The sequence below is a fragment of the Lingula anatina genome, chromosome 1, assembly GCF_051362555.1.
Source record: "Lingula anatina isolate TDL-2025a chromosome 1, LinAna3.0, whole genome shotgun sequence".
Taxonomy (NCBI): Eukaryota; Metazoa; Brachiopoda; class Lingulata; order Lingulida; family Lingulidae; genus Lingula; species Lingula anatina.
The window spans coordinates 8865670-8885160 of NC_141767.1; the positions used below are offsets into that span (position 1 = coordinate 8865670).

General features: G+C 34.5%; 1 protein-coding gene across 5 annotated transcripts; it reads left to right on the forward strand.

Moving 5' to 3' along the window:
• Positions 1-223: 223 nt before the first annotated feature.
• Positions 224-10839, forward strand: LOC106179785 (glucose-6-phosphate exchanger SLC37A4). 5 transcript variants are annotated; one of them, XM_086998813.1, is made up of 11 exons: positions 224-386; positions 2651-2830; positions 3164-3301; positions 3597-3691; positions 4413-4548; positions 4783-4914; positions 5199-5360; positions 6123-6208; positions 7619-7732; positions 8118-8256; positions 9193-10839. In XM_086998813.1, the coding sequence occupies exons 2-11, from the start codon at positions 2680-2682 to the stop codon at positions 9360-9362; spliced, it is 1323 nt and encodes a 440-aa protein (XP_086854939.1). In that variant the 5' UTR covers positions 224-386; positions 2651-2679; the 3' UTR covers positions 9363-10839. The 5 variants fall into 5 exon arrangements, with proteins under 5 accessions (XP_086854939.1, XP_086854938.1, XP_086854937.1 ...); XM_086998812.1 differs by lacking the exon at positions 224-386 and adding an exon at positions 1240-1379; XM_086998811.1 differs by lacking the exon at positions 224-386 and adding an exon at positions 1285-1400.
• Positions 10840-19491: the final 8652 nt, after the last annotated feature.

Genomic DNA, 19491 nt, shown 5'->3' on the forward strand with positions numbered 1-19491 from the left:
TGTTTGAATTGAAAAAAGAAAAAAAAGGCATTTTGCGAGGCTGAATTGAGGATTTGGCGCTAGGCAAGTGGCCTCTCCTTAGCCTGGCTTAGTCTTTTCTGTACAAAGATATAAACATGTAGTTCTCACGCTCAGGGGTGTTATCAGATGCGGCAAATTATCATAATTGTTGTTTAGTTCCAGTAATCTTCGCCAGATTGTTTCGCCAGAAGAGTCTTAGATACCGGTAGCTCTTGTTATCAGTTCCCTGAATCTTGTCTTGTAGATCGGTTTTACCAGTAATGACAAACGTGAGCAATTCTTCGTCTAACCAATCTCTATGTAGATGACTTGTCTAACTAAGTGACAGATCATTCAAGTCATCGTACCGGACGTATAAGCACAAGGTAAGCTAATGTGCATTATTCAGGGCATTGTTTTTGTTTGAAGCTTCGTTTATAATGATTAAAAAAACATTGGGTTGTCAGTAGTGCTTTTTGAGGTGCGTCATTTCTTATTTGGGTAATAATGAAATCGTTTCTAGTTCCGTGATTAAACTAACAGAGTCAATAGATTTATGCACTTTACAGGGAAGATTATTTTCCTATTTTATTTGCTTGTCAAAATGCTTTTGCAACATTTTTTATGCGTAAGAAACACGGTATGACTAGGACATTTTGTTCAGAAAGTCGTGCTCAGGCTGTTCTAGGAGAGGTCTGACAGATTGTTGGATACATTGAAAAGTTCCTGGAATACATTGTCCTATGTTCGTGAAAGTAAATGAAAGTTATTCGTTTCCAAATGTCGAGTTGTTTAAATCGTATAAATAGTTCAGAAAATGTAACTTAGAATCATTGAAGATAACGCATAAAATAGCCGACAACCTGGGCCTCATGCCATATGTGGACTGAAGATTTCAGGGGCAGATCCAGGATTATTTGAAGGGGGGTCCGCGGATGCAGAGCGCCCCCCCCCCCCCACACACACACACACACACATCCCACCCTTGGTGGAGGGCCCGGTGAAGTGCCCCGAATTTTTTTTTGGTATTTTATAGACGAAGAGTGCCATTTGGTAGGCTACTGTTTAGAAGTATGATTCAGCTAGTCAAAATTCTAATTTCAAGAGGGGACCATTGGTGTGATTTTTTTCAGAAATCGATAGGGGGCATGACCCCCCTGACCCCCCCCCCCCCCCCCCCCCCCCCCCCTCTAAATACGCCACTGGATTTGATTGAACATGCAACCCTGTAAAGTACAACACATCTTCAACACTCTACCTACACAGACATACAAGTGGCGCCCCTGGTGTCGAATTTGGGTGAAGTGTTGGCATTAGAATGAATGGGTACCGTGATTTATGCAAGCTGTCCAACAGAAATACCGACTGATCTTGGCCCGGTAAGATGGTTTTATCAAGGGGTAAGGGAAGGATGGATAGCTAGCCCGTTGATGGTTTGTTTGGATGGTGGTTTGATTTCTTGGATGTGGCCTAAATAGGATATCATCATTATCAGGTTCAAGTGCTGTTACTAGTTATCGTGCAGGGTCTGCTACATGTAGGTCCGTACGTACACAGTACAGCAAGCAGATAATATTTTTATTGCTGTAATATTAGTAAGTACAGTCTAAAGATATACGGCCCAGTGCCACAAATAATTAAATTGCTTACATTGTAGTTGTGGTTTGCACAGCAAAACTTTCGTAGGGCCTATATAAGATAATAAATGTAAAAGTAAGGGGAGGGGATTAATTATGAAGGGGGCTGAGGAAGGACAATTTAGATGATTGATAAGATAGTGTTAATTATTACATCCCACTTGAAACTTCATTCTTAATTTAGGTGAAGTAAATACTGGCAGTCTCAGGTAAAAGATATACATACCATATATAATGCCATAGAATATGAGCAAGCTTGGACCTATTTAGGTCCAAGGAGCAAGTAAGAGATATACATACCATACATGATACCATAGAATATGATAAAAGATCAAACGGGCTTGTGAAAATGAACATTATAACATTCATTATCTTTTGGAGAGTATAAGTGCCCCCCCCCCCCTCCTCACACGCACCATATTTGACATGGCAGTTTATTAATTAGGCCACATGCCCCCCTCCCCCAACTTCACATGTATACCCTTTTCCCTCCTAGTGTAACACAGAGATGATATTTTTCCGAATAATGGTGGATTTCTGAATTTTTGGGAGTCTAAAATATTGGCCCACTAGCACTAATAGGTGGCCCCTAAGACCCCACAGCATACATGTATATTTTGACTTTTTCACTATATAAATGGCCGTCCTCATCCCTGGTATCCATAATAAATAGTAGAAGGAGTAAAATCCTTGATGGGCCACTGTTACATTTGTGATTGATGACATTTAGTCATATGGCTCATATCCTTTACATAGTTGCCATTGTTATCTGTGCCAATCCTTCTTCTACCACTTTGTGTTCTCTTCCTGGAATATACAGAATCCTGATCCTGGTAAGATGGGGGTGAATGCATGGGATGAATCTGTCCACATATTATGATTCTTATGTAGAAATGTGTATATAAAATATATCTTTGTATGTAACAGTGTGTTATGTCACAGTGGTTTAGTTGGACCTCTGTCTATTTGTTTGAATTGTCATCATTTGTGTAACTATATTTTTTATACATCAGCATATGCAGTGGATTCATCAACATTCAAGATGGCAACAGAAAGGTCCCTGTTAGGCTACCAGATCTCCAACTTTGTAAGCATGTACATAGGCTACGCCTTTTACATGATGAACAGAAAAGCTTTCAGTTTTGCACTGCCAGTAATGATAAAGCAAGAGGGACTATCCAAAAGTGATTTAGGTAATAATTAAATACTGCAGAATGATATAAGTTATTGAAGTAAGGAAGTAGAGGCTGCCTATTCAATCATATATTTAATACATATTATGATATTTTATTATTAATTATTATTAATTTTGATTAAAATGTTTATTAAAATGTATACCAGCATGTTGTTGATATTTACTTTATTTTATAATTTTGTTCTAGATCAGTTTGTCCCCAGACAGCACGTTATATTTTCTACTTTGAGTTACTTTCTATGATAACAAAATTTGTGTATACTAGTTACTACTTCTTTTAAATAGAAACTTATACTGATAATTTTTTATCTCTTTTTGTGCATAAATCCAGGTATGGTTCTAAGCAGTAATTATGTAGCCTACACAATTAGTAAGTTTCTGGCAGGTGTGCTGTCTGACAAAATTCCACCCAATATTCTGTTCTCTGTGGGTTTGTTCTTCTCAGGTGTGGCTGTCACCATATTTTCAGGTAAGACTTCAATTCTCTTCATGGTGTTATCTTTAATCATTGAATTATATGTTAGTTGTTTGTATTTTTATAATTTTAGTGAAGTACAAACCCTTTTGGGTTTCGTTATTTTGTATTGATCATTTTATTTGATAGAACATTTTCAGATAATGCAACTTTTGTTGCACAAATATCCACATATCCGATGTCCTTAAAAGTAGCATCTGTTATGAGATATTATTGCTTTTTTATGAGCCTTCTTTTGTGTAAAGCTATAGTAAAGAGATGCAAATTAATATTTTTTATTTATTTTCAGAGACATCACAAGTATGGCTGTTTGTTGTATTTTGGTTTATGAATGGCCTGTCTCAGGGCGCAGGATGGCCCTCTTGTGTAAAAGTACTTAAACATGTGAGTCTTTTATTAATTGTGTGGAATCCAATTTATTTAAAACACAGGTGGATTCTGGGGTACAGTCCAAGCAAAACTATTAATGCTGCTTTTGTTGCTGTGATTTGGACCAACAACAGATATTTTCTAATTATTGTCAGTTGTTCAGATAATAAAACCAAACCAACACTGCTTTGATGCTTTTAATATTTTAATGATTTAAAAAAAAACAGCTAAAGCTGTATCACATACTTCACCAAGCAAAATGTAATTGAAATTCAAATTGCTAATATTTCAAAGGAATTAAATTTGCAGTAAGTAAATTTATGTTTTTTCTGAACAATGTTTTGTAATGATCCATAGAATTGTAAATTAGAGATTTCTGAAAATAATTGACCTCATGTCCGAAAATGCAATTTTGTGATTATTATAACTAAATATGAAAAATCTTGAAATAATTCAAACGTAAGAAAGAGTGAAGTGTTTGAAAATTGAAACTAATTACAAGTAATAACTCAGTGTTATGTCGTGACTGTGATTGTGTCAGCGGTTTCAGTAACCCATGTTGTCACTGTACATGTTTAAATGGTTTCATTAACCCCTAGTGTCACTGTACATATTTCAGTGGTTTCATTAACCCATGTTGTCACTGTACATGTTTAAATGGTTTCATTAAACCCTAGTGTCACTGTACATGTTTCAGTGCTTCCATTAACCCATGTTGTCACTGTAAATGTTCCAGTGGTTCAGCCCAGCAACATTTGGCACATGGTGGGGAGTGCTGTCAACCTCCATGAATGCAGCTAACAGCTTAGGGCCTTTTATAGCCATGTTTATCATGCTCCATTATGACTGGAGGTTTTATATGAAACTACAAGGTACAGTGTACAGCACTTGATAAACATATATGTAATATGGCAACTGTTTAAATTGCTGTTTCTTTATGCACAATGATTATTTTGAATGATTATAATTTAAAATTTTAAAAATACTTTTGAAATAAATAATATATTGTGCCATTTTCATTTTACATAGCCAGATATTGGCATATCTGTTCAAATACCAGTATTTCCATCTTACAAGGCTATAATCATGTTTTTATTGAACTGCAGGTGTAACAACATGTATATTTGCCATGATTGTTTTCTTTGCCATCAAGAACTCCCCTAAATCAGTTGGGATAGACTATGATATACAGGGTGCTGCCTCAGAGAAGAAAGATGATGACAAAAAATCTAAAGGAGGTACAAAACATTAACTAAAAAAGCTTCAATAATTGTAAAAGACTTAGGTTTAGTTGTTAGCAACTACAAACACATTGCATAAAGGTTACAGAGCAGTTATCTATAAGATAAAATTATGAACATTTCTTTTAAAAATAGCAGATTCAGTTTACTATCAATGTATGTGTTGCTGTATCATTATACTGAACAAAATTTTTGAAATGTGAAAATTTGAATAATTTTAATAAGCACCACCTGAACTTTAAATACATATTGAAAGGCACATTTTGAATTCCATATTTCAGATTTTTTAGAAAATAGCACAGCCACATGGAGAGATCTCATAGCCAGTCCATTTCTCTGGGTTATCTCACTTCTAATATTGTTAATATTGGGGACCACTACAGCTGTGATAGACTGGGGTCAGTTATATCTCATACAAGACAGGGAACAGAGCAACTATGTAGGTGAGTGGAGAATGGCCTTTTCTACATGCCAATATGAAGAAAAGTGAGAGCTACTCATGTTATAGGCTGTACTAGTACACCTTCAACTTGTATTTCTGTATTACCCAGAATGTTTAAGCAAAATGGTCAAAATCAGCTCCCCCCCCCCCCCAAAAAAAAAAAATAAATAAATAAATAAATAAAAATAATGATAATGCTTTAAGTAGATTTATACTCGATGATCTCAGCTCAACTAAATGATGATCCTGTAAGGTTTGTTTTTGGTACCAGTGAACTCCTTAAGGTTTAGAGCCATGTTCAAAGATGGTCTAACTTAGAACTAGATCTAGACTAGCATGTGTCAAAAGACAACCAGTTAGCTCATACAACTACAACTAATTAGTGCATGTTAAAGTGACAACATTAGTACCACATGCCAGTCTGATCAGGGCTTTGGGTAGCGGCTAATGGCTCTCAGAAAAGCATTATCAAGTTGCAGAAGTGAGCATAAGTTTTGAAACATGACTAGTGTTAAGCCCCAAGTTGTATTCTTTAGCTGTGGAATACTGGGTACTTGTCACAACATTGTCCACCTCTGCTACACATTGAGGCCTTTCAGAATTCAGTAATAAATGGCCATATGCTTGTATTTTTAACTTATGAAAATCGTGGTGGTGAAATCTGAACTTATGTGGTCTGTTGTTAATGTCTTATAATTGTGGTGGAGTATCAGAATGTAATATTATAATAACTGAAAAATGTTATTTTTTTGCTTGTCTTTAGGCAGCACATTCATGAGTCTCTATGGAATAGGTGGTACAATTGGAAGTATTATACCAAGTTACATTGCTGATAGACTAGTGGCCAAGGTAAGACCCACCACCATTTTCCTTCAAATCCTTAAAAATCAATTGTTGTCAAGATATGCAGGGTTTTTGTTAATTTATTGAATAACTCAAGTAGGGTTTTATGTGGTAGTACTGATGATGTGATTCTTCAAAGAAAAATTATATGGGACACCTTTACAGCTTTGGTCATCAGTAAAATCTCTGTTTGATATGTCAGGGTGCACAACATACATTATCATGTCTTTCCATGACTCAAATATTATGGTAGGCCTTAACTCATGCTAAAACATATGGAGGGCAAACTTAGCCAAGTGGGATGTATGGGCGGCGGTTTATACAAAAATGCAAAACACGATTAGTCGTCGTCGTTATCAGATCAGAAGGCAAAATACGACTAGTAGTCGTCAAAACGCAACTAGTCATCAAAACGCAACTAGTCATCAAAACGCAACTAGTCATCATCAAAACGCAACTTGTCATCATCAAAACGCAACTAGTCATCATCAAAACGCAACTTGTCATCAAAACGCGATTTGACGCCAGATGGCGCCCATTGTACGAAAATCTAGGCCAAGTCACATGATCCACAGTGATCAAAATGGCGGACGTTATTGAAGCAGCATTATCATATTCCTCGCTCGAACTCGAGAATTATCTCGAGTTCGAGATATTATTATATATATAATATCATTATTAGATTGTACGCGTAGAGATAATTCTCGAAATAATGAATAATTAAATAATTTATTAAATAATTTGGACATGTTATAAATTAAAAAAAAAACAAAAACACACACTTGTGAAGCACTGCTTTATTGTTGTACTCATTTCACAAGTTCCAGATATTATTATATATATAATATCATTATTAGATTGTACGCGTAGAGATAATTCTCGAGTTCGAGCGAGGAATATGATAATGCTGCTTCAATAACGTCCGCCATTTTGATCACTGTGGATCATGTGACTTGGCCTAGATTTTCGTACAATGGGCGCCATCTGGCGTCAAATCGCGTTTTGATGACAAGTTGCGTTTTGATGATGACTAGTTGCGTTTTGATGATGACAAGTTGCGTTTTGATGATGACTAGTTGCGTTTTGATGACTAGTTGCGTTTTGACGACTACTAGTCGTATTTTGCCTTCTGATCTGATAACGACGACGACTAATCGTGTTTTCATTTCGACTGATCTGATAACGATGACGACTAATCGTGTTTTGCATTTTTGTATAAACCGCCGCCCATAGGGATGGCTCCAGCACTTGCCAAAGCAGAATTTGCACCAACACTGGCAAGTTGTTCAAAATTTCAGAATTTGTTTTGCACTTTGTAGTCTGCATTAAATTGTATGATCATTATACGTCAAAATTCATGATTTTATATAAATAAATGTATAGCCTGCAATTTTAGTGTACGAGTTATATTTTCAGCAAAGTCCTGGTTCTACCTTTAACCCTAGATTGACTGTGGTGCTGGCGCTGAGTGCTCTCACTGTTAATTTCTTACACCTGTTTACCTACTGTGTCACTCCAGAGAGTTCACAGGTAAGAATTAGTTCACCTTTGTTTGTATTTAATCTTAGAAATCAATGTTGTAAAAAATCTAAATCTTGCATAATTAAACAAATTTTGTAAATCTTACAAGTTTGCAAGTTTAGAAATTAAGTTATAGTACTTTAATCAGAGTGTCAGTGTACAATCTTATGTAGCAATAAATCTCTTTTCTTAAATGCAAGTTGCTGCTGAAAGATTATTAAAGAAAACAATAAGCCTTTGTACCTGTAAGTACCTGTATTGCATATTCTAACATCTGCTAAGAGGCACAAGACATAATATAAATTTATTATTAGGCAAAAGAAATAGTTTTTAGAATATTTCAAATAATATGATTTTTTATCAGGCTAAGATCTTTTTTTTTTAATCTTACCAGCTGTGGATCAGCGTGCTGGCCTTTGGCCTAGGGTTTGGACTGTACGGCAGTGTGGCCCTCCTGGGGGTGGTAGCTGTGGAGTGTGCCCCGCCCCACCTCAGCGGGACATCACATGCACTGTATGGGATTGGATCTAATGGTCAGTAGGCTTGATATGAACTCTTAACATGTATTGTATATAACAAACTCTTTAAAATGTTTTATTAAAAACTAAACCATTTGTTAAAACCAGAACCACTATCGGGCTTAAAAGTTTATTAAAACTACATAAAAGTTTACATAAAATTACATAACTACAGTAAACGTTAACTACTTCAACAAAGTACATCAACCCGTATGTTAATGATTTGCAACCCTTAGATACAGGTAGCAATATTACTAATTGCAGCTGTTCAAAATTCCCATTTACTAAGCGCAAATGTTCAAAAAAAACTAAGTTAACATTATGTACGCAAAATGTGTAATGCCAATGTAAGAGACGCCTTCCGCCCATATGAGGGACGGGAGGGTGGGAAAATCTTCGACGCTTATGCTTAAGCCGATTTTAATTGAAGCAAAATGGGCTCGAGCGCCCTTACACGCTGTCCAGCTTTAACGGCTGCCAGGCTCTAACTGCCAATTATTTTGAATGCGCCACGTGAGCTAGCTGACCAATCCCGAGCCCGCAGCCTAGGCGTCCCTCTAGTGGTGGTTTTAAATACCATTCCCAAAGGGAAAGGGTACTTAAAACCAGAACCACTATCGGGCTTAAAAGTTTATTAAAACTACATAAAAGTTTACATAAAATTACATAACTACAGTAAACGTTAACTACTTCAACAAAGTACATCAACCCGTATGTTAATGATTTGCAACCCTTAGATACAGGTAGCAATATTACTAATAAAATAGTGATGTTGAACAAATAGTGTTTTAACAATTTATGTATAACCTGTGTTAACTTTCTTTAGATTTATCTATTCGTTGATTCTGAAAACCCGATTTATAAAAAAAATATTTTGGAACCTCTCTGCTTGCTGTTCAACTTTCTCACATTCAATCATTGTGTTATAAGAGCTCTATATATCTTTTCCAGTTGGCTCTGTGCTTGCTGGCTTACCTCTTAGCTACGTGGCCAAGTATTACAACTGGTCAGGAGTATTTGTTGTGCTGGAGGCAGTTGGGATACTCACAGTGGCCATATTGGTGGCTTGTAGGTGGATGAGCCATGTCATAGCAGTAGACAAGAAAAAGAAGACGGACTGAGGGTGGTGGGTTGGTCTGAACTTGACAGGTATTTCTTTAAGTATTTTCCACATTTCTTCAGTGATGATGTTGATTTACCCCTTGTATTATGAAGCATTTAACCTTGATTTGCAAAGTCAAACCTTGTATATTTTAAGTCATTTTGAAACTGCAGGGAGTGTACTTTATTTTTTTATTTTTGAAATTAAAATAACATTTTTTGTTATAGTTTGAATGTCTGTCTTATTCATTTGCCAGCTAAGATAGGTCAGTTGATACTGAATTTGCTCTTGCAACCCCTTAAGTAAGAAAGGAAGGATTTCATTGCTTATCTGTGTCTAATAAAGATCAGATCTTTTAAACTATGATGACGGCTGTTAAATACCCTGTAAAATGGTGCTTATGTGTTTTTTAATTGCATTTGCTTATAACTTTGTTGAAATACATTTATATTTATTGACTTATGACTTTTGTTCATAATGTCCCATTTTGATGAAAAAAAACATAACAGTGACAAAAAAATTTGTATATTGTTTGAACACTGTTTTATATTAATTGGCTTATTTTTGAGATTTTTTATATTGTATGGTACTTTCATCCACATATTTGCTGTATGTATGGTTAATCATCAATTATGATCATTGCATTGTACATACATGTGAATGACCATATATTTGAGGCTTCCTTTCACTGTAACCTTGTATGTCAGGTCTGCCATTTTAGTTTAAAATATGCAGACAGTGATAAAATCACACTTTTTATATTTATGCAGGGTGATAGGCTCTTTCTACATCAAGCAGTACACTTAAGCAATACAATCTGTATCAGTACACCGTGAAAGGTCCTTACATGTAAATTATGCTGCTGTCAGGGGATTTCACTCCCTCTCACAAGTTCTCCACAAATGTGCTATCAGCTTTATAGTAAAGATAAATCATTGACCATGTCAAACTCAGAAGCTCAATTTCATGTGTTGTGTCATAATTTCCTAGGGTGTCAAGGTGTACCAGTACAGACTTCATTGATAAAGTGTACTGCTGGATGTGAAAAGGGCTTTACTGAGCATGTACGGTTATTGGTTACAAGAAATGAATGTATTATTATTATTATTATTATTTTAAGATTTTTAATTTTTGTGATTTGGATCACAGTTTTTTGTTCAAATGGAATGTAAGCACCAATTTTAAAGTCTTTAAGTCAGGTGAAGAAGATGAACTTATATTGCCAAGACATGAGCTTCCTTTCTTAGGACTGAGTATTTACAGGTTTTTGTTGGTTGAAACAACTTACTATAAGTTGAATCTCCATTATTTATTGAATGAGTTCTCTTCATTCTTATATGTAAATGTATTGCTACTTAGGTTTTTTCAGTGCAATTAACCGAAGATCTTCAATGTGCTAGGTGAGACATGAACACATTCTTCACTTCACTGTGTTATTTTCACATTGAAATCACAATGTCATATTGAATAGAGATAAAGAAATTTAAAAAAAATGATTACTCAAGTTTGTTTATGGCTTTCATTTTTAGATAAAATGAAATCATCAGTGGAGTACAATTACAGTGTTTAGGTAATTTACCATGCTGTCCTGTTCTTTATAAAACTTACCTGTCACACAAGGAAGAGATTCTTTTAAACCATTATTTGTAGTCATTTTATTTTACAAGCAGTCCTTGTTCATAAATCAAAACAATCACTTTAAGTAGTGAGCAAAAGAGGAAAGTGTTTAAATTTAAACTACCATGAAAATAATGGATGCTAATTTAAGGGTTCTGTATGGGGAAATGAGCTTAAAAACACATTTCTGGGCTTTAACTGACTAATTGATATTTAAATATTTTTCTTTTCTTGAATAAGCAGACATTTTTACATTTTAATCAGAAAATGCACCTTTTGTGAGATTTTTCTTATTCAACCATCACTACTGGTTACCGAGGCTCTTTTGTATAGGTGGTTGTAAAGATTGACAACAGTGGCAAACCTTCTTCTTAGTCACAATTGTCAGCTTATCCTTAGCTGTTGGGTGTGATATGAATAAAAGTTACAAAAAAGACCAAAACTTAAAAGTGCCATAAAAAATTTAATGTCATCCCAATGTTGGAAAAATGTATAAAATTACAGCACAAAAAAAGTGAATTATGTTTCAAAGGCCCCAAAAATGTTAAAAAACTAAAGAGTTGATTATATAGTAAAATAATATAATATGTAGATGACTATCTGTTATCTGAAGCTTCATTCAGATAAATGTTTACACAAAGTGATTAGGCAACACTTATGCTATAGCAATTAATTATTGATGATTCTGCTCCTCATCCATCATACTTACCACATTAACAGAGAACAAAAAAGAATTGTAAAACTAAATCTTGGTATGTGGGCTGGAACTTTTTGATAATGTTTTGAAATGCAACTCAGATAAGTTGCTAAAACGAGATTTGTTTCATACTTATCTCTTCTGTAGAATTCTTTTGTTTTGTTTTATATCAGCTTTGATTGTATGTGTTCTACTTTGAGATTTTTTTTTTTTGCTATTGATTAAACAGGTGTTACCTGGTTAAATAAATTATCTTTATCAATTTCTAAATTCAATTAATTTCTGTGGTCTGTGATTTAGTTCTCTTATTTCCATTCCATTGTGAAGAAAATGAAATAAGATCTAACAAACCAGCATTGATGTTGTTACCTCATCCTGGTACGATATGTTTACAGCTGATGGATCCTTTATTATAATCTGCAGTATTAACCCTCGATGCCATGCCAACAAATGTATCCTGTTCATTGTGATGTTAATCAAAAGGAAGTGGAGACTTATAAGATAGGAGCAGAAAATAGCATTTCCATGAAAAAAAAAAACACAAAGAATTCTGGCTATTTGCTTAAAGTTTTATTTATTTATTTTTCTTAGAAATATGAATGGCCATTACACAAATGTTCTTAGTTTTGAAATACATGTACCCCTAGTGCATAAATTGGTTGCTTTTCATTAAGTTAGATTAGAACAGATGGACAGGAGGGTTGTGCAGATAAAGTTTCAAGAACTTCAAAATATTTCAATGTACAAAGTTGCAATTTCTGTAGTTGTGTGCTTATTGCAGTTAGGTCAACCCTTCTTTGTCCAGCCTGACTTTGCAAGTACCAGTAGTCTGATATTATTCTTAGTAAGGTCAGTTTTGGCAGCAAAGCATTACATACCTCAAAATTGGGGGTAGGGGGGGGGAGGAAAAAATTGACTACACTTGCTCTCTGTGGTCTTTTTTTGCTTACACACACCCTTTACAAAGAATAATGGTTGACCTATTTCCAGGGCAAACGTGATGTGATGTTGATTCTAAACCAGGCATGTGTATGTGCACGTGTAAACCTGATTTTTGTTATAAAATGTCATTTCATCAATTGTGTTATTTCACATTAAAGATCATAGAAATTGTCAAGGAGGATAAAAATGATATATGATTTTAAGTGGTTTCCGTACTATTAAGTGGTGTGAATGTTTTGCTGAATGGATGTTTTGTTAATGCACTACAAAAACACTGCTCTATTTTCTGTTTCTATTTCTATTTTGATCTAAATCTGTCTTTGCAAACTGTTGGCTCTTGTATGCAGGAGGGTTGATATACCTTTTTTAGCCTCTTGTTAAAACTTTTGATTTCATTTTCATTTTTATGAAAGTGGTATATTACATTTTTTCCAGGCTTAATCAGGGGCTGACAGAAGCCATCTTCTGGTTCTTCCAGAGGATGGTCAGCATTTTTTAAGTTTGTATTGATGGGCATCAAATTTTTTCTTTTGGAAAATGGTCTGAAACGGAAGATGGATAAACAGAGATAATTTGGAAGACTGTCGGAAAATATCTCTGGATCCGTCCTCCCTTAATTGTTTCTTTTTAGATCATACTACGATTTGCCAATACCAAAATATCAGTAAATAATTCAGCAAATTACATAGCTTTATTCAGCCTGAAAAACATACATATTTTATGTATCCTCCATCTCAGATTATTGCAAATATTAATAGTCCCATTCATATTAAGAAAGCAGACAACAAAGAGCATTGATAATTCCAGATATGTCAGAACAAGGCCACCATATATGTATAACCCTACGTCATAATTACTTTAACAATGTAACAAGTTATTGCCTATATTATGGACTTAGAATGTCATGTATTAAGCACATGCAAGTCTTCTTTGGTAAAATACAATATACTACAGAATTGCAGACATGAACAAATAGGTTAGGGGATTACATTTCTAATATGTACTTTAAGTGACACATTAAATTTGCTCTTTGATAAAGAGAAACAGCCTCGAAACAAGGGGTTGTATCGAGACTCCTTGCTTGATATAAGTTAACACGCCATGCATTCAAGTTTTTTTTCCCTTGGGGCAAGTTTTGCATCTTTTATACTTTTCCTTTCTTGAAATTTGCACTTACATTGGTGCTTTATCCCCCCCCCCCCCCCCCCCCCACACACACACACACACAGACAGATATATTTGATAACCTTATTTTTATTGTCGATGTAATGTACTTTTGGTCTAAATGTTTTTTATGAGGGAGTTTTTTAAAGATGGTTACTGTGGTGCAAGTAGGGAATGCTAGATGAGTGTTTAAAAAAATTAAAGTATATATTGCAAACAGATTCATTTTGTTAAAAAAGTGGATAATATATTATTTGTTACTTGAAAGTTAAAACTTGGTGGAATTTCCTTTTACAGGGGGGTGGTTGGACATTTTCAGGATTATATATAGAATTAATAAGGAAGTTTTGTTGCTGGGGGTTTGTATTTCTCTCTTTTAGATTTGACCCCATAGTTATGTAAGCATCAGCACTTCCTGCATGTACATTCCACCAGTGATTCATAGCTGCATGATCTGAACACCATTATCGATGGGAATTCCCCACAACACTTTTACTTCACGTGGGTCCCTTTAAATAATATTATCTTTCTATTCTCCTGTCATCACTGGACATTGAATGGTTATTTGGACACATTATTGCTGGGGCAATTTCCTCCATGTTCAAAAATTCCACAACACTTATGATACTTGTTATCTTACAAAATGTCTGTAGCAAAATGTTCATTTATCATTTATAGTAGTAATAGTAGTAGTAGTAGTAGTGGTAGTAGAGGTAGTAGTAGTAGTAGTAGTAGTAGTAAAAGTAGTACATGTAGTAATAGTAGTAGTAAAACTTTTAAAAGTAAAAGCATGATAAAGATAACATTTGTCTTCCTCATGGCCCTCAACAAGAAAAAAATACTTGAAAATTAAAAGCAATGACAATTTTTTTCATAACCTTAGTCTTTACTTTTTGAGGAAATCTAAGTAGGCTTATATACATCTTCATTAATATGTCTTTTATGATCACCCCCAGAGTCTCATAAAGCTGTACTGCCCAGGGAGAAACCCACTGAGGTCCACTTGGGGACAAGTCTTACTCTGTATCTGAATTCATGAATGGCTATTGACTTTGGATATTTACACGCAACCCTTGTTAAAGAGAACAGAACCTCTGTTTGTGTTGTTTGTAAAAAGTAAGGTGAAACCAGGAAGATATATAATTTATAAACATTAATGTGTTCATGTACCTATGTAATAGCTTTGAACAAAAAAAGATTAATGTGAAGGGTTAAGGCGATTATCTTTTGAACTGCAGGTTTCAGTCTAAAATGTACACAGTGGTAGTGCTGAAGTTATAGTGTAAAAATATACCTATATTAGCAGAGTAAGTAACCTGATTAGATATGTTTGAGTATTGCAGGAAAAGAATTTTGGGGCTTTGTTTGTTCTGTTCTGTTTTCTCCTTTTTCTCTCTGTTTTCATGGTTAAAGTGGAATGTAGCACATTAATCCCCCCCCCCAAAAAAAAAAAAAAAAAAAGATGAGTGGGTTCAGAGAGAGAGTCAGAGTGAAGGTCAAGGTACCAGCCTCCACCCTTATATAAAAAATAATTATTATAATAATAATAAATAATGATAAATAAATTATAAGATATAGAATTGAAAAAATGGCCAAAAAGGTCGCTTATCCCCTAAGGTATCACCATCCCCTTTTTTTTCCTGCAAAATAATCCAACTCTTTGTTATATTTAGAGTTGAAGTATTTCTGATTTGCCATTTGAACTCTTTGGTGTGCAACTGTCTCTACCATTATGAAAAGCATATTTAACATGTTTCTAAAAATTATTTGTATGTTTTCCTAAAATATTACCAAATAGTCTTACGATACAAATTTTTACATGGTGTCTATTGTGGCATATTAGATAGTGCTCCTGAGTTAGATAGTTTGTGGTAGCTCAAAGCATACCAATATCTAAAAAAGCTTGCATGTTTTAATCTGGTGGTTACAGTTATTCCCAACAACCACAGAATAAAATAGGGGTACAATGAACATGAAAAGTCATATGTGACTAAGGGCAATTCATCGGATTGACACTTATTGTGTCTTCCATTTTACATTACCTGTCCTGCTAAATATCTGCCATTTTGGGTTTCATGGTTACTGTAGAATCAGATCATGTAACAAGAATATTAGTGGTTGAAAAGATTGTGCTGAACTTAAAAACCCCATAATATTGCAGATGTATAAGTATGGGTTCAGACAAGGTAAATTACAACCAGACTGAAATAGTTCTACTGTCTTCTTTTTCAAGTGTCAGGCCTGCTGTAGGCATTGATGATCATGGTCCTCCAGTTTACTCTATTTTCATTCACTTGGATGAGTATGGTGTTGATATGTTACAAAGGCATTAAGGCTGTCAATATACTAGTATGATTTTTTGTCTTCTTCTACTTTTTCTTCTTTCTATTTTCCCACAGAATATAAGGTTTTCAGTTGTTTCTTTTTTGATGGTATGACCCAGAGATTTTGTTTGTTTTATCCTGATTTTCATCAGTTAGCATTATAATTGTATTCCTGTAAGTTGTAATACTTCTCCGTTTGTTTTCTGTCTGTCCAGGATATTCTCAACTATCTTCCTAAGTACCACATTTCCGTAGCTTTCAGTTTCTTCTTAGTGTTACTGGAGATATTTCGGCATTCACTGCCAGTTCTACTGAAGTATAGATTAAACCTTTGTTCAAGGAATCAATTACATATAATATATTTTGAACATCCCACTAATTCCAATACTTCATTAATTTTTATTTTCAAGCTATACATGTACATCCAACACTTTGTTATATGGTGGGAGGGGGAAGGGCACGAAACTAAAACTAAAAAAAAAAGAAAAAAAATTGCTGTGCGACACAAGACAAGTTATAAAACAGTGATGTGGACATTTCATTTTGATGTATAGGGCACAGGGATGGAATAAAATGCTGGGTTTTGTCTTGCTTGTTTTTCCTTTTTTTTGTGGACTGAAGAGAAACTTGTCTGTGTTTGAATGATTATAATGATTATATAAACCATGCCTTTCACATATCATTATTTAAATTCACAAGATATTCAAACAATGTGCAACAACAAGTATGTATAAATTCATTAAATGCAGTACGTATTTGATTGATACAGTGGATATGGCTGGAGCTACCTTTTAAAATAATACGGACTATTTATTCGTTATATGAAGCAGAAAATTACACAATTGTATTACTAGGGGTACATGTGGGTCTGATAAAAAAACAGGACTTGGTTGCCTACTGTCCCAGCAATAGGCCCAGATTGGATTCTGCTTGCTAAAGGTTAAAGTCTACCCAGTGAAAAACCTGACAATTTCATACTATTTGAAGCTGAGCACCAACAAAAATATTTGCATGACCTGTGAACATGCGTGTCAGTTTTTTTAGACAGAATAAACATCTTGCTGCAAGTTTTTAATCCCAGCATAGGCACAGAACGAGTAGAACTGATGTGGCAGGGGTTGATGTCAGAAGGTGCCTTTAGGGGGTTTCAGTTAGTAAAGAAATGTGTGTGTGTGGGGGGGGGGGGGGGGGGGTATCACATTTGCCGTATGGTGGATTTATTGTTTTGTAACCAGACAGATATGATATCCAGATTACACTTTTAAAAGAATAAAACCCTGTTTTATAAACTGAGAAGCATTTTCAAATATCTTCATCATAATAAGGCTTAAAGTTATTTTGAATATCTTCTTCTAAATTTTTTAAAATTTTCATCAGAGAGCAAGGTTATAGTGTTGCTTTTACCTAAATGTGAAGAATTTTGGCTAAAAGCCGTTCTTTGTTTTCAAGTATTTTTTGCTTTTGTTTCTCTTCTCCCATTTTATTAGAAAACTGCAGTTTAAAAATATGCAACACAATTCTGAAAGGGTTTTTATTTTATTTTTGTCACAGACTACAAACTTGTGACAGTGTAATATGCAAATGTCATACATGTACCAGTAGATATATTTCATGGAAATGCATTTGTGAATTTTTAAATTGTTCTTTTGTTTGCCATTAGCTTTGCAAACGGGTAAACTACATATGTCACTGTCTGGCAGTTAAGTACCCAGTAAAGGAAGTCAGAAGTATACCAGGTAAATAGGCAAAATGTCAGTCTGTTTGCAATTTCATTGAAGTAATAAATGGCAGAAGGATAAGATAAAAACATGCAATTGTTCCTTGTATACTCCAAATTCCTAATATGTCACATATCATCTTTGCTACTATAATGAAAATACTTTAGGATAGCTTTGAAAACATTTTGATAAGATTGATCGACTTCACACAATCTGAAATGCCATGCTGCTCATCCGTTGACCTGCCCCCCTGGAGTTTATTTGAAGTTTGCTGAATGATACAATAGCAGTGTCATGGTCTGGTAAACCACACATTTTACTACAACTGATTAAACATATGTCTTTTTTTAGCTTTGTCATGTTGTGCCTTTCATCTCAGGTTATTCTTGTCAAATAAATATATAACCCTAAACCCAAACCTGTAACACTTAAGAATATTGTAAAATTGAGTTAATGAGAAAAATATTTCAATGAACATATATTTGAAGTAGCTCAAAGCCAACAGCTTTTTATGATAAAATAGTTGCCAGCCAAAATTAGATAAGATGTATCTATTGACACCCATTATCTAAAACATGAATACCTAATCTACATATTGTCAACAAAAGCATTGCAAGTATGGGGCTGGGTAAATTCAGGTGTCTTGTCTTCACATTCCTATCACTGAAGTGCCCTGTTCTATCTCTGTAACCAGTATAAAAATACATGACCTGCAATTGTTGTCTGAAGCATTCAACTTACTCCAGATGCCAAAAAAATGTGTCTATTTACGTAGTGTTAGTAGATCAAAAATAAAATGTTTAATAGGTATATACAGTACATGCATGCATGCACTTACACGTGTGACAAGCATTACGCGTTGTAAAATATATATATAGCATGCTGTGTTTGCATTAGTACAAAGAATTTAGACTTGTTTGTGATGTTGTATTGAACCAGCATTTTTTCATTCTTACTGAAGTCAAAAACACTATTGACTGCATGAGGAAGTTATTTCTGATTGGCTGATACTTATTCATTATTCTACACATGAAAGATGGATTGCCTTTTGGGGATTTTTGCACCATTTCCCATAATTCCATCAGGATAGGCATATAAATATATTTTTCTTTAGGCCTGATAAAGCTGTATGCTGAATGTTAATGTTCTTTTAGTGAATAAGCTGATGTGCCAAAAGCTTGGTATTAGTAATTTAGCTAGTCATGCTTACTTATTTGAACATTTGAGATATGAACATAATCTGCTGAGAAAGATGTATAAAATGTGCTGTAATAGTAAAGCATTATTAGAATTGGATAATGCAGTTGATTTCTTAATTTGCATGCATGAATAGGTGGTGATAAAATGTGTTTTTGGTGGTGACAATATTTGCTCTTATAGGTGTTAGATTGGTCGAGATCAAATTGTACAAAATCACCAATGTAGTACAAATTATGCATGTCAGCATGACATTTTCTTTAACTTTACAGATTAATACATCAGGTGAACATTTCTTTTATTAGCATGTTTTCTTGCATTCTTTAAAGAATTCATACAAAAACATGGCACATTGCCTGGGACATACTGACGGTAGAATAAAGGTCAATGAATCAATCAATCCAGGGCAGACCGTCATTCCATGATGGAGGAACCCCTCCCTGAGCCGTCTCTACAATAAAGGTCACTAGTAATGTTTAAAGGTGCAAA